This window comes from Mustelus asterias, chromosome 8 (genome assembly GCF_964213995.1).
Source record: "Mustelus asterias chromosome 8, sMusAst1.hap1.1, whole genome shotgun sequence".
NCBI classification, from domain to species: Eukaryota; Metazoa; Chordata; class Chondrichthyes; order Carcharhiniformes; family Triakidae; genus Mustelus; species Mustelus asterias.
Genome location: NC_135808.1, coordinates 11,566,930 through 11,583,725, shown reverse-complemented (window position 1 = coordinate 11,583,725; position 16,796 = coordinate 11,566,930). Strand labels below are relative to the sequence as shown.

The window sequence follows — 16,796 nt, the reverse complement described above, 5'->3', positions numbered from 1 at the left end:
TTTGTTTTAAACCCCGAAGCTAGTCCCAAATGCCTGCATTTGGCCCATATCCCTCTATACCCATCGTACCCATGTAACTGTCTAAACGCTTTTTAAAAGACAAAATTGTACCCGCCTCTACTACTACCTCTGGCAGCTTGTTCCAGACACTCACCACCCTCTGTGTGAAAAAATTGCCCCTCTGGATCCTTTTGTATCTTGCCCCTCTCACCGTAAACTTATGCCCTCTAGTTTTAGACTCCCCTAACTTTGGGAAAAGATATTGACTATCTAACTGATCTCTGCCCCTCATTATTTTATAGACCTCTATAAGATCACCCCTCAGCCTTCTACACTCCAGAGAAAAAAGTCCCAGTCTATTCAGCCTCTCTTTATAACTCAAACCATCAAATCCTGGTAGCATCCTAGTAAATATTTTCTGCACTCTTTCTAGTTTAATAATACCATTTCTATAATAGGGCGACCAGAACTGTACACAGTATTCCAAGTGTCCCAGGCTTTTCCCTGCAGCCCTTTTTAAACAAAGGCACAACATTTGCCACTCTCCAATCTTCAGGCACCTCACCTGTGACTATCAATGATTCAAATATCTCGGCTAGGGGAACCGCAATTTCCCCCCTAGCCTCCCACAATGTCCTGGGATATACTTCATCAGGTCCCAGGGATTTATCTACCTTGATGCACTTTAAAACTTCCAGCATCTCCTTCTCTGTAATATGTACACTCCTCAAGACACCATTATTTATTTCCCCCAGTTACCTCACATCCATGCTCTTCTCAACAGTAAATACTGATGAGAAATATTCATTTAGGACCTCACCCATCACTTGTGGATCCGCACATAGATGACCTTGTTGATCCTTAAGAGGCCCTACCCTCTCCCTTGTTACCCTTTTGCCTGTTCTGGGAGTGTTTGATGGAGACAGTGTAGAGGGAGCTTTACTCTGTATCTAACCTCGTGCTGTACCTGTCCTGGGAGTGTTTGATGGGGACAGTGTAGCGGGAGCTTTTCTCTGTATCTAACGCTGTGCTGTACCTGTTCTGGGAGTGTTTGATGGGGACAGTGTAGAGGGAGCTTTACTCTGTATCTAACCCTGTGCTGTACCTGTCTTGGGAGTGTTTGATGGGGACAGTGTAGAGGGAGGTTTACTCTGTTTCTAATCCTGTGCTGTACCTGTCCTGGGAGTGTTTGATGGCGACAGTGTAAGGGAAGCTTTGCACTGTATCTAACCCCGTGCTGTACCTGCAATGGGAGTGTTTGATGGGACAGTGTAGAGGGAGCTTTACTCTGTATCTAATCCCATGCTGTACCTGTCCTGGGAGTGTTTGATGGGACAGTGTAGGGGAAACTTTACACTGTATCTAACCCCGTGCTATACCTATAATGGGAGTGTTTGATGGGATAGTGTAGAGGGAGCTTTATTCTGTATCTAATCCACCATCTTGAACCTACCACTGAACCAAAGACCCCCTGACATGACAATGGGAAGATAGTTATGTCAGGAATCATAGAATTGTACAGTGCAAAACGAGGCCATTTGGCCCATTGAGTCAGCACCGACCACAATCCCCATAACCATATTAATTTACCCCAGCTAGTCCCCCTGATACTAAGGGGCAATTTAGCATGGCCAATCCACCTAACCCGTACATCTTTGGACTGTGGGAGGAAACCGGAGCACCTGGAGGAAACCCACACAGACACAAGGAGAAGGTACAGGCTCCACACAGACAGTGACCTGAGCCGGGAATCGAACCCGGGTCCCTGGCGCTGTGAGGCAGCGATGCTAACCACTGTGCTACCGTGCCGCTTTGAGGTAGACTGAGTTTAAAGGGGCTGAAAGGCCTTTATCGATTGGCACCTTGTGACTTTGAGCTGTCCATTTTGCCCCTCCGTCCTGTGCAGGAGTTGGTGAAGGGTCTACAGGAAAACATTGAGGCGGAATTCTCCACCCTGTACGAGTTCCTGCAGCTACAGGAGAGCACACTGAGTGAGAAACTGAGCAGAGAGTCAGAGGAGCTGGTTCAGTCCCTGGAGGCCAACGTCAAGCTCATCTCCAGAAAGAGCAGCTCCATTGAGAAGTTCATCGCTGAGATCCACTCGCTGATCGAGGCGGAGGATCAAAGCCAGCTACTGACGGTGAGATTGTCACTCAGTCCCCCGACATCCCGGGAATGTGGGCCACACAGGGAAAGGCCAATGTCCATCCAGGTTTCCCTTCAGAAGGAGCCACCATCTTTAAACATCTGTACGGGGAAGGTCTTCCCACAGTACTGTTGGGGTGGGGTGGGGGGGGGGGTAATCCCACAGTGCTGTAGGGGGGCTAATCCCACAGGTCTGTTTGGGGGGGTAATCCCATGGTGCTGTTAGGGGGGTAATCGCACAGTGCTGTTATGGGGGTAATCCCACAGTGCTGTTCGGGGGTGGGGTAATCCCACGGTGCTGTTATGGGGGTAATCCCACAGTGCTGTTAGGGGGTGATTGAGGTGAGAAGCCAAATGTCCCACAATTAAGAGGAATATTGAATTTCTGACCCAACTCTTTGTGCTGTAAATATCCAATTGTTTGAGTTTCTGTGAAAAGAACATATTTGGTGTGATTCAAAGTGTTTGTAATTTCATTTCTGCAGAATATCAAGAGTATCCTTCAGAGGTAGGTAAATCCTCTGCATGTGCCCTCCAATCTATGTAAGTGTATGTGTGTGTGAGTGTTTGTGTGTGTCTGTGTGTCTGTGTGTGTGAGTGTGTGAGCGTGTGTGTATGGGCACAAGTTTGTTCATGTATGTATGAGTGTATCAGTGAGTCTATGTATGCAAGTGTATGTGTGTGCGTGCGTGATTGTATGTGAGTGTGTGTGTGATTGTATGTGTGTGTGTGATTGTATGTGTGTGTGTGTGATTGTATGTGAGTGTGTGTGTGATTGTATGTGTGTGTGTGTGATTGTATGTGTGTGTGTGTGATTGTATGTGAGTGTGTGTGTGCGATTGTATGTGAGTGTGTGTGTGTGATTGTATGTGAGTGTGTGTGTTTGTGTATGTAAGTGTGTGTGTTTGAGTATATGTGTGTGATTGTCTGTATGTATGTTTGTGTTCTGTACATAAATGTATATGTGTTTGTATATGTACACGAGTGTTCTGTGAATGTGTGTGATTCTATGTAAGTGTATATGTCTGTGAGTGTGTGATTGTACATGCGTGTATGTGTGATTGTATGTGAACAGATGAGTGTATATATGTGTGTGTGAGAGTGTGTATATAAGTGCACGTGTGTGCACAATTTATGACATACTTGGGTAAGAACATGTTTGGTGCTGCTGCCATACCCTTGGAGTTGGGTAACTTGGTGAAACACTATCTGAACTGGCACAATAATACAGGGTGAGGGCAGTGAATGAACCAGAATCATAGCCCAGGAAGCAGCCAAGGAAGAAGATAGGAGAAAGTGAGGCATCTACAGCCAGGAAAGGCTTTCATACTCTGAACACAAGCAGCTTGTGATGCACTGCGCAATATTGGTTGCAATATTGGTGCATGCACATTACTGTCCTTGTCCTTATTGTAACAAACACACAGGAACTTGGTCAATTCTTTATCTGATAGCAAAGTGTTTGTTACCAATGCAGCCATCCAATCCCATGGAATTTCCACACAGTGAATTAGGTTAATATAACTCAGTTAACTCACACACAGACTTACAAATACACACGCACACACTTATACACACGCACACTTATACACACGCACACACACTTATACACACGCACACTTATACACACGCACACACTTATACACACACACACACTTATACACACACACACACTTATACACACGCACACACTTATACAAACGCACACACTTATACACACGCACACACTTATACACACGCACACTTATACACACACACACATATACACACACTTATACACACGCACACACTTATACACACGCACACACTTATACAAACGCACACACTTATACACACACACACACTGATACAAACACACACACTTATACACACGCACACACACTTATACACACACACACTTATACACACACACACACTTATACACACACACTTATACACACACACACACTTATACACACTCACACACTTATACAAACACACACACTTATACACACGCACACACTTATACAAACGCACACACTTATACACACACACACTTATACACACACACACACATATACACACACTTATACACACACACACACTTATACACACACACACTTATACAAACACACACACTTAACACAAACACACACAGATACACACACATACATATTTATTTGATCTGATTTATTATTGTCACATGTATTAGTATACAGTGGAAAGTATTGTTTCCTGCACACTATACAGACAAAGCATACCGTTCATAGAGAAGGAAAGGAGAGAGTGCAGAATGTTGTGTTTGACAAATCTGTAAGAGATTGAATTAAAGTATTGTTAGAGAGTTTAAAAGAGTTGGAAGAGAGTTTTAAAAGCACAGGACGAGAGTAAAAGATGGAATTCGAAGGTATGCTGGGCACAGTTTGCAAGTCGCGACGCTTTGGCGCCATCTTGAGGAACAACAATATATTCTTGAGGACCAACCAATACAGACACACATACATACACACACACACAAACACACACACACACACATACACACACACACAAACACACACATATACACACATATATGCACACACATATATATACACACACACACATATATATACACACAAATATATACACACACACACATACATACATATATACACACACACACATATACACACATATATACATACACACATGTATATATATATGCACAAATATATACACACACATATATACACACGCACACACATGTATATAGATACAAATATATATACACACACCTATAGACACACACACACACATATATGCACACTCATATATATACACACACACACATACATACATATATACACACACACATATACACACACACATATATATACACAGACATACACATATATACACACATATACACATATATACACACACATATAATATATACACACACATATACACAAACACACATATATATACTCATATAGACACACACATTTTTATACACACACACACATATATGTAATATACACGCACACATATACACACACACACACATATATATGCACATATACACACACATATATATATAAATGTATATACGCACACACATATATATACACACACAGGGAAAGTGGTTGAGGCAGGTTCAATAGCAACATTTTAAAAGTATTTGGATAAATACATGGATGGGAAAGAATTAGAGGGATATGGGCCAAACACGGGCAATTGGGACTGTCTTAGAGATTTTAAAAAAAGGGGCGGCATGGACAAGTTGGGCTGAAGGGCCTGTTTCCATGCTGTAAACCTCTATGACTCTAACAGCAACATTTAAAAAACATTTGGATAAGTACATGGATGGGAAAAGATTAGAGGGATTTGGGCCAAATGCGGGCAGTTGGGACTAGCTGGGAGGGCACCATGGTCAGCATGGGCCGGTTGGGCAGAAGGGCCTGTTTCTGTGTTGTATTGCTCGATGAATCTATGACTTGTACATGCATAAACACATTCATACATATATGAACACACTGCCATATGAACACACAGGCTCCGCCATACATACTCAGTCACATACATCAACACATTAACTCACACACTACTTTTCCTACATACACTCACACGCAAAAGGCGGGATTTTCCGGCTGCGCTCGCTCCGAAACCGTAAAATCCCGCCCGAGATCAGTGGACCTTTCCATGGTCCACCCCTCACCCACTCTGGTTCCCGTGGCGGGCGGGGCGGTAAAATTTCAGCCTCAGACGAGTGTACGCACCGAGTTAGAGTTGCACTCACACTCAAAACCTCACAATGCACGCAGTTACAGTCTTTCCCCACATGTTTGCAAAACCCTGCACTCACATATGCACATGCATACCCCCCCCACCACCCCCCCCACACACACACACATATGTAGACCCGCTGACACACATGCACACCGCATGTTTGCACACTCACGTGCACAATGCAAGTGCAAAGGTTGTGAGGAGCTGCCCCCAATGTACACTTGATAACGATGTCCTTGACTTTGCAGAGGTGACTTACACAATGAACCTATTCTCCAGCCGCCTGACATGAATTTGGGGGAGTTTAATGGCCCCCTGCAGTATGCAGCTTGGAAACGAATGCTGACCGTCATTAGCCCAGGTAACTCTCTCCTGTGGTGGATTTACAGACTAACAGCCACACAACAACCCAGCTAACACGCCCATGCCTCACTGAGCTACATCAAAAGTAAGCTTGACTCCCTCAGCTACAGGTTTAAATAGCGTCATTCAGGTTTATTCCCCTGCTGAAGTTTATAAAGAGAGGTTACGATAAACAGTGATCCATCGCACGGGCGGTTTTCAATTTAATATTGAATGCTGTAAATAACTGCTCTGGTCTGTTACGTTAAGTCAGGTCGAAGGCAAAATATGACCTTAGACCCAATCAAGGCCTAACTCCTAAAGGTACAGGAAAGTCTACAAAAGTCCCAACTCTGTTCATGATATGAACAAAGAACAAAGATCATTGAAAAGTACAGCATAGGAACAGGCCCTTCAACCTTCCAATCCCCTGCCGATGTTGTAACTGAACTAAAAATAAACCTTCTTCCCTTACTTGGACCGAATCCCTCTATTCCCTTGCTATCCATATACCCATCCAGATGACTCCTACCTACCCATATTCCCGCTGTATTCCAAAATCCTTTTAACGTGCTAAAAATGCATCTGACCATTGAACCTACTATAATTGTCTTCTGCACATACCTTCCCTGCTCAGTACGATTCACGGGGGAGAATTCTGACCTCCCAGTCAGGAGATTGTGGATTTGAGTCCCTCTGTAGACACTTTGAGCCTACAATCCAGACTGACGCTCCCATTGCATTTCTGGGACAGTGCTGCACTGTCAGAAGTGCTGTCCCTCAGTCGGACGGTCAAACTGAGATGCTGTGTGCCCGCCCAAGTAGATGCCACTGTTTTGAAGAGCGGTGCAGTTGATTAAGTCTATGCCAACTCTCTGTAAGTTAAGCCCCACTCCGCTGTTCTCTTCCTGTGGCCCTGTATCTTAAAATTTAAAGGTTACTTTATTAGTATCACAAGTAGGGCTTACATTAACACTGCAATGAAGTTACTGTGAAAATCCCTCAGTCGCCACACTCCGGTGCCTGTTCGGGTACACTGAGGGAGAATTTAACATGGCCAATCAACCTAACGGCACGGTAGCAGAGTGGTTAGCACTGCTGCTTCACAGCTCCAGGGACCTGGGTTCGATTCCCGGCTTGGGTCACTGTCTGTGTGGAGTTTGCACATTCTCCTCGTGTCTGCGTGGGTTTCCTCCGGGTGCTCCGGTTTCCTCCCACAGTCCAAAGATGTGCGGGTTAGGTTGATTGGCCATGCTGAAATTGCCCCTTAGTGTCCTGAGATATGTAGGTTAGAGGGATTAGTGGGTAAATATGTAGGGATATGGGGGTAGGGCCTGGGTGGGATTGCGGTTGGTGCAGACTCGATGGGCCGAATGGCCTCCTTCTGCACTGTAGGGTTTCTATGGTTTTATGGTTCTAACCAGCACATCTTTCAGACTGTGGGAGGAAACCGGAGCACCCGGAGGAAACCCACGCAGACACAGGGAGAAAGTGCAGACTCTGCACAGACAGTGACCCAAGCCGGGAATTGAACCCGGTCCCTGGCATTGTGAGGCAGCAGCGCTGACCACTGTGCCACCGTGCTGCCGCCCACCCTCCTACCTCCATTTACTTACAAGCCCAAGATCCCATGTGTTTTGCTAACTACTCACTGAAAATGTCCTGACACCTTCAAAGATCGAATGTCTTGGCCAACATTCATCCCTCCAGCGACATCATGGAAACAGATGACCTGGCCATAAGCTGCATGTGGAACCTTGCTGTGCCCAAATTAGCTTCCACATTTGCTACATTATAGCAGTGGCTACAAAAGCACTGTGAGCTGTGTTGGCTGGTTCAATCCCCCCCACTGCCCTATCATAGAACATAGAACATAGAAAGCCACAGCACAAACAGGCCCTTCGGCCCACAGGTTGCGCCGATCACATCCCCACCTCTAGGCCTATCTATAGCCCTCAATCCCATTAAATCCCATGTACTCATCCAGAAGTCTCTTAAAAGACCCCAACGAGTTTGCCTCCACCACCACCGACGTCAGCCGATTCCACTCACCCACCACCCTCTGAGTGAAAAACTTACCCCTGACATCTCCTCTGTACCTACCCCCCAGCACCTTAAACCTGTGTCCTCTCGTAGCAACCATTTCAGCCCTTGGAAATAGCCTCTGAGAGTCTACCCTATCCAGACCTCTCAACATCTTGTAAACCTCTATCAGGTCACCTCTCATCCTTCGTCTCTCCAGGGAGAAGAGACCAAGCTCCCTCAACCTATCCTCATAAGGCATGCCCCCCAATCCAGGCAACATCCTTGTAAATCTCCTCTGCACCCTTTCAATGGCTTCAACATCTTTCCTGTAATGAGGTGACCAGAACTGCGCGCAGTACTCCAAGTGGGGTCTAACCAGGGTCCTATAAAGCTGCAGCATTATCTCCCGACTCCTAAACTCAATCCCTCGATTAATGAAGGCCAGTACGCCGTACGCCTTCTTGACCGCATCCTCCACCTGCGAGGCCGATTTAAGAGTCCTATGGACCCGGACCCCAAGGTCCTTCTGATCCTCTACACTGCTAAGAATGGTACCCTTCATATTATATTGCTGCTTCATCCCATTGGATCTGCCAAAATGGATCACCACACACTTATCCGGGTTGAAGTCCATCTGTGAGTTTACCATGACTGAGCCACCCAATTATTCAAGGTTCTCCATCAATGCAAATCTTTCTTTCCAACCTTCAATCCCAGTAGGGTGAAGAAAACCCACCTGATTCATCTTAGACCATAAGACGTATGAGCAGAATTGGACCATTCAGCCCATTGAGTCTGTTCCATCATTCACTGAGATCAGGACTGATCTGATATGATAATCCTCAACTCCACTTTCCTGCCTTATCCCCATTACCTTCAAGTCCCTTACTGATTAAAAATCTGTCTATCTCAGCCTTGAACAAAGACGCAGCCTCTGCAGCTCACAGCGGTAAAGAATTCCATAGATTCACCACCATCTGAGAGAAACAATTCCTCCTCATTTCTGTCTTCAGTGGGTGACTCCCTTACTCTGAGATTCTGCCCTCTGGTCCGAGACTCTCTCTCCCAAGGGGAAACAACCTCTCAGCATCTACCCTCTCAAGCCCCCTGAGAATCCCATATGTCTCAATAAGGTCAGCTCATTCCAAAGAACTGCAGAATCCGTACAGATCAGCAGGAGGCCACTTGGCCCATCGAGTCTGCACTGACTCTCCAAAGGATCATTTTACCCAGTCCCTACCCCCAACACTGCCCTATCCCCGGAGTCCCGTGCATTTAGCATGGCCAATCCACCAAACCTACACATAGAGTCATAGAGTCATAGAGGTTTACAGCATGGAAACAGGCCCTTCGGCCCAACTTGTCCATGCCACCCTTTTTTTAAAAACCCCTAAGCTAATCCCAATTGCCTGCATTTGGCCCATATCCCTCTATACCCATCTTACCCATGTAACTGTCTAAATGCTTTTTAAAAGATAAAATTGTACCCGCCTCTACTACTCTGGCAGCTTGTTCCAGACACTCACCGCCCTCTGTGTGAAAAAATTGCCCCTCTGGACACTTATGAATCTCTCCCCCCTCACCTTAAACCTATGCCCTCTAGTGTTAGACTCCCCTACCTTTGGGAAAAGATATTGACTATCTACCTTGTCTATGCCCCTCATTGTTTTATAGACCTCTGTAAGGTCACCCCTCAGCCTCCTACGCTCCAGAGAAAAAAGTCCCAGTCTATCCAGCCTCTCCTTATAACTCAATCCATCAAGTCCCGGTAGCATCCTAGTAAATCTTTTCTGCATCCTTTCGAGTTTAATAATATTCTTTTTATCATAGGGTGACCAGAATTGTACACAGTATTCCAAGTGTGGCCTTACCAATGTCTTGTACAACTTCAACAAGACGTCCCAACTCCTGTATTCAATGTTCTGACCGATGAAACCAAGCATGCCGAATGCCTTCTTCACCATTCTGTCCACCTGTGACTCCACTTTCAAGGAACTATCAACATGTACCCCTAGATCTCTTTGTTCTGTAACTCTCCCCAACGCCCTACCATTAACTGAGTAAGTCCAGCCCTGGTTCAATTTAACAAAATGCATCATCTCGCATTTGTCTAAATTAAACTCCATCTGCCATTCGTCAGCCCACTGGCCCAATTGATCAAGATCCCGTTGCAATTGGAGATAACTTTCTTCACTGTCCACTATGCCACCAATCTTGGTGTCATCTGCAAACTTACTAACCATGCCCCCAATATTCTCATCCAAATCATTAATATAAATGACAAATAACAGTGGGCCCAGCACTGATCCGTGAGGCACACCGCTGGTCACAGGCCTCCAGTTTGAAAAAAACCCTCTACAACACTCTCTGGCTTCTGTCAAGAAGCCAATTTTGTATCCATTTAGATACCTCACCCTGGATCCTGTGAGATTTAACCTTATGCAACAACCTACCGTGCGGTACCTTGTCAAAGGCCTTGCTAAAGTCCATGTAGACAACATCAACTGCACTGCCCCCATCTACCTTCTTGGTCACCCCTTCAAAAAAACTCAATCAAATTTGTGAGACATGATTTTCCACTCACAAAGCCATGCTGATTGTCCCTAATCAGTCCTTGCGTCTCTAAATGCCTGTAGATCCTGTCTCTCAAAATAGCTTCCATAAATTTACCCACCACAGATGTGAGGCTCACTGGCCTGTAGTTCCCAGGCTTTTCCCTGCAGCCCTTTTTAAACAAAGGCACAACATTTGCCACTCCCCAATCTTCAGGCACCTCACCCGTGACTATCGATGATTCAAATATCTCAGCTAGGGGACCTGCAATTTCCTCCCTAGCCTCCCACAATGTCCTAGGATACACCTCATCAGGTCCCGCAATCTTTAGACACTAAGGGGCAATTCAGCATGGCTAATCCACCCAACCCGCATTCTTCTAAACTCTGATGAGTACAGGCCCATCTTACTCAACCTCTCATAAGAAAATCCCTACATACCCGGGATCAACCTCGTGAACCTCCTCTGGATTGCCTCCAATGCCAGTATACCTTTCCTTAGATAAGGGGATCAAAGCTGTCCACAGAATTCCAGGTGTGGTCTAACTGGTGCCTTGTATATTTTTAGCAAGACTTCCCAATTTTTATACTCCATTCCCTTTGAAATAAAGGCCAACTTCACCTCATCGGTAGGACAGTGGTTAGTATCACCACATGTCCTGCAGGAAACTGGGGTTCAATTCCTCGACAGGGAGTTTATCACAATTAGGGATGACACGGTGGCACAGTGGTTAGCACTGCTGCCTCACAGCGCCAGGGACCCTGGCTTGGGTCACTGTCTGTGCGGAGTCTGCATGTTCTCTCCGTGTCTGTGTGGGTTTCCTACGGTTACTCTGGTTTCCTCCCACAGTCCAAAAGGTGTGCTGGTTAGGGTGCATTGGCCATGCTAAATTCTCCCTCAGTGTACCCGAACAGGCGCCGGAGTGTGGCAACTGGGGGATTGTCACAGTAACTCCATTGCAGTGTTAATGTAAGTCTACTTGTGACGCTAATAAATAAACTTAGTTTTATTTATTAATAAATCAAAATAAAATAAACATGGGTGACATGGTGGCACAATGGTTAGCACTGCTGCCTCACAGCGCCAGGGACCCGGGTTCGATTCCCGGCTCGGGTCACTGTCTGTGTGGAGTTTGCACATTCTCACCGTGTCTGCGTGGGTTTCCTCCGGGTGCTCCGGTTTCCTCCAAAGATGTGCGGGTTAGGTTGATTGGCCGTGCCAAATTGCCCCCAGTGTCAGGGGGACTAGCAGGGCAAATGCATGGGGATACGGGCCTGGGTGAGATTGTGATCGGTGCAGACTCGATGGGACGAATGGCCTCCTCCTGCACTGTAGAGTATTCTATGATTCTATTCCTGGCCTAAGCCTGCTCCTGTTTAACCTGCGCCCTCTGACCTTTGAACTCTTGCACTCCAGTGAATGCCTTGACCAACCAATGTCTGCATTCCAGTTCCAGCTCCTTTGACCCTGGACTCGGAGACAGCGAACCCTTGCCTGATCCTGTCCAAGGACCACACCATGGTGAAACGCCGCAGCAAGTTCAAGCAGCTGCCAGAGACCCCCAAGAGGTTCACCTTCTGCGTCTCGGTGCTGACGATGGACGGTTTCATCTCCGGCAAGCACTACTGGGAGGTGGACGTGGAGAGCATGTCGGGCTGGATCCTCGGCGCCGCCGGGGAGACGGTCAACCGGAGCGACGACGTGCCGCTGACACCCGCCAACGGCTTCTGGACCGTCCGGCTGTGGAACGGGAAGGTGCACGCGTGCCAGGACGGCTCCGGATCCCTGTGCTGTGCCGACACCAAGCCCGACAGGGTTGGCATCTACCTGGACTATGAAGGGGGCCAGCTCTCCTTTTACAACGGGGGCGACATGGCCCATCTCTACACCTTCTGCCACCGCTTTGAGGAGAAACTCTACCCCTTCATTCTCCCTCTGCCTAACCTGGAGATGGCCGAGACAGAAATCCTCAAGCTTTTCCATTTGTATTTATGACATTTGAAAACGGGGGAGGGAGGCGAGAGGGCAGGGGGATTGAACGAGAGAAGGAAGGGGATGGAGGGCTGAACGTCTATAGAGTAAAGATTATCCAGCACCCTCTGAAAACAAAACTCTGAGAACACGTACCAAATGACTCAAGAACAGCTTCTTCTCTGCTGCCATCAGACTTTTGAATGGACCTACCTTATATTATGATGATCTTTCTCTTCAACCGATCTGTAACCGCATTGTCCTCATCCATTGGACAATGGAGTTGGATCTACACTTCCCGCTGCCTCGGAAAAGCAGCCAGCGTAATCGAGGACCCCACGTACCCTGGACATACTCTTTTCCACCTTCCTCTGTCGGGAAAAAGATACAAAGAACAAAGAACAGTACAGCACAGGAACAGGCCCTTCGGCCCACCAAATCTGTCCCAACACAGATGCCTCTCTAATCTAATATTTTCTTGCCTCTACATGGTCCATGTCCCTCCATTCCGTGCCCATTCATGTGTCCATCCAGATGCCTCTTGAACGTTGTTACAGAATCTGCTTCCACCACCTCCTCCAGCAGCGCATTCCAGACATCCAACACCCTCTGAAAACAAAACTCTGAGGTCACGTACCAAACGACTCAAGAACAGCTTCTTCCCTGCTGCCGTCAGACTTTTGAATGGACCTACCTTATATCGAGATGATTTTTCTCTTCAGCCTATCTGTAAACGCAACACTACATTCTCCACCCTTCCTTTCATTCTCCCCTGTGTACGGTGGCACAGTGGTTGGCACTGCTGCCTCACAGCGCCAAGGATCCGGGTTCACATTCTGGCCTCGGGTCACTGTGTGGAGTTTGCACGTTCTCCCCGTGTCTGCGTGGGTTTCCTCCGGGTGCTCCGGTTTCCTCCCACACTTCAAAGATGTGCAGGTTAGGTGGATTGGCCATGTTAAATTGCCCCTTAGCGTCAGGAGATTAGCAGGGTAAATACAGGGGGTTACGGTGATAAGGCCTGGGTGGGATTGTTGTCGGTGCAGACTCGATGGGCCGAATAGCGTCCTTCTGCACTGTAGGGATTCTGTGAACGATATGCTTTGTCTGTATAGCGTGCAAGAAACAATACTTTTCACTGTATCCCAATACGTGGGACAATAATAAATCAGGCACGGTGACACAGTGGTTAGCACTGCTGCCTCACAGCGCCAGGGACCCGGGTTCAGTTCCGATTTCGGGTCACTGTCGGTGCGGAGTCTGCACATTCTCCCCGTGTCTGCGTGGGTTTCCTCCGGGTGCTCCAGTTCCTTCTCACAGTCCAAAGATGTGTGGGTTAGGTTGATTGGCCATACTAAATTGCCCCTTAGTGTCAGGGGGACTAGCTAGGGTCAGTACATGGGAATAGGACCTGGGTGGGATTGTGGTTGGGGCAGACTCAATGGGCTGAATGGCCTTCTTCTGCACTGTAGGGAATCTATGAATGGTATCCTTTGCCTGTATAGTGCTCAAGAAACAATACATTTCACTATATCCCAATACATGTGATAATAATAAATGAACTCACACATTCCATCACCAACGTTGATGAGGTAATGAAGTTGTTTTATTATTTTAGAACATAGAACATAGAAAAACTACAGCACAAACAGGCCCTTCGGTCCACAGGTTGCGCCGGTCATGTCCCTACCTACCTAGGCCTATATATAGGCTTACCTATAACCCTCAATCCTATTAAGTCCCATGTACTCATCCAGAAGTCTCTTAAAAGACCCTATCGAGTTTGCCTCCACCACCACTGACGGCAGCCGATTCCACTCACCCACCATCCTGAGTGAAAAACTTACCCCTGACATCTCCTCTGTTTTGAGGGGGGTTTCACTGGCAGGCAGATTGGCCAATTGAGCCAGTCATATTTCCTAGTCATTAGATTCAAAGGCCCCTGGCTCCTTGGATGTCACTTTTTGGCCGTACTTCAGGGCAGCACTCTCTCTCAAGAAACTTCTCTCCCCGAAGTTTGCAGGTTGAAGCCCAGGGTTCCAGAGACTCGAACCCAGAATATAGGCTGATGCTTTTGAGAGCAGCACTGAGGGGAAGGGTAGGGGGGGTGGGAAGGGGTGGGTGGGGGTTGGTGGCGGGGGGGGGTGGCGATTGAAGTGGGGGGACTTGGGCAGACCAGCACAATTGGAGGTTCCGCCTTTCAGATGTGACTGTAACCTGAGACTCATCATTCTCTCAATGCGGTGTAAAGAATTCCATAGCTTCTATCTTGCGTTGTGTAGTTTACCAACCCCACCCCCCTCCCCACCACCCCGGGGTCACGGGTCATGGCCAATCACTCAGCCAACATGGGCGGCACGGTGACTCAGTGGTTAGCACTGCTGCCTCACAGTGAAAGGGACCCGGGTTTGATTCCCAGCCTTGGGTCACTGTCTGTGTGGAGTTTGTACGTTCTCCCCGTGTCTGCGTGGGTTTCCTCCAGGTGTTCCGGTTTCCTCCCACAGTCTGAAAGATGTGCGGGTTAGGTGGATTGGCCATGCTAAATTGCCCCTCAGTGTCAGGGGGATTAGCAGGCTAAATGTGTGGGGTTACGGGGATAGGGCCTGGGTGGGATTGTGGTTGGTACAGACTCAATGGGCCGAATGGCCTCCTTCTGCACTGTAGGAATTCTATCTCCCATGAAGATAGGCTGGTCGTTATTCCGTTGTTGATCATGGGAGCTAGCTTGGCACAAATTGGCCCCGACGTTTCCTGCATTGCAGCAAGTGGTTGGAAAGAGAGTTGGAACCTCCTCAGACTGGGAACGTGGTTTTCCAAAGGCAATTCTTTCTCCGAGATGCCAACCCTCCTGAGTTCAGGCTACCATGTCTGTGCCCTCGTCTTAGCACCACGTTGACCATTCTCTCCCGTAAACAAATGTTACGCCACCCACATAACATTTGTATCAGGTCGCCTATCGCCCCTGGAATTGTCACCAACCCTCCATTCTGGGGGCCAGGCCTCCAGCAGCCTCAGCCCTAACCCTTGGCACTCCCTCCCTACGCCCCTTGGAGAGAGATCACTCAAAGTAGAGCCTTGTGCTGAGTCCTGAGTCTATGTCGTGAATAATTTTGAAGTTTATTTATTCGTGTCACAAGTAGGCTTACATTAACACTGCAATTGAGTTACCAAATCCCCGAGTCGCCACACTCCAGTGCCTGTTCGGGTTCACTGAGGGAGAATTTAGCACGGCCAATGCACCTAATCAGCATATCTTTCAGACTGTGGGAGGAAACCGGAGCACCCGGAGGAAACCCACACAAGTAGGACGATAGCTAGCATGACGTTTGATAAAGGAGCTTGTTACCAACATTGCCTTAACTGTACGGTCAGACCCATAACTTACCACATCTAAGACATAGACTTCATCTATAAACAGCAAGACAGATGAGCAAAGATGTTGGGCAGAATCTGGTCGCCACATAATTGGAAGGATGAGATTGCACTGGAGGGGTTGCAGAGGGGATTCACCAGGATGCTGCCTGGGGTGGAACATTGAAGTTATGAAGAGTGGTTGGGTTGGGCTTGGGTTGTTTTCATTGGAGCAGAGAAGACTGAGGGGGCGACCTGATTGAGGTACACAAGGTTATGAGGGACATGGACAGGGTGAATAGGGAGCAGCTGTTCTTCGGATGTGGGCATCAGTGGCTGGGCCAACATTTGTTGCCCATTGCCAGGTAAGAGCAGCTGGTTGAAGGGTCAGTCACCAGGGGACAGAGGTTCAAGGTGAGGGGCAGGAGGTTTAGGGGGGAATGTGAGGTAAAGCCTTTTTACCCAGAGGGTGGTGAGGGTCTGGAATGCGCTGCCTGGGAGGGTGGTGGAGGCGGGTTGCCTCACATCCTTTAAAGAGTACCTGGATGAGCACTTGGCACATCATAACAGAGCTCGTAAATGGGATTAGGTGGGAGGTCAGGTGTTTTTAATGTGTTGGTGTGAACTCGATGGGCCGAAGGGCCTCTTCTGCACTGTATGATTCT

At 47.5% G+C, this 16,796-nt stretch overlaps 1 protein-coding gene across 1 annotated transcript in view; it reads left to right on the top strand.

Annotated features, from left to right (window-relative positions):
• The window catches only part of LOC144496852 (zinc-binding protein A33-like), a 36,856-nt gene extending 22,496 nt beyond the window's left edge, over window positions 1-14,360 (top strand). The window contains exons 3-6 of the mRNA XM_078217421.1: window positions 1,907-2,140; window positions 2,631-2,653; window positions 6,141-6,253; window positions 12,263-14,360. Of these exons, the coding sequence (XP_078073547.1) occupies window positions 1,907-2,140; window positions 2,631-2,653; window positions 6,141-6,253; window positions 12,263-12,807 (915 nt within the window). The 3' untranslated portion in view covers window positions 12,808-14,360. The remainder of the gene's footprint in view (window positions 1-1,906; window positions 2,141-2,630; window positions 2,654-6,140; window positions 6,254-12,262) is intronic.
• The last annotated feature ends 2,436 nt before the right edge of the window (window positions 14,361-16,796 follow it).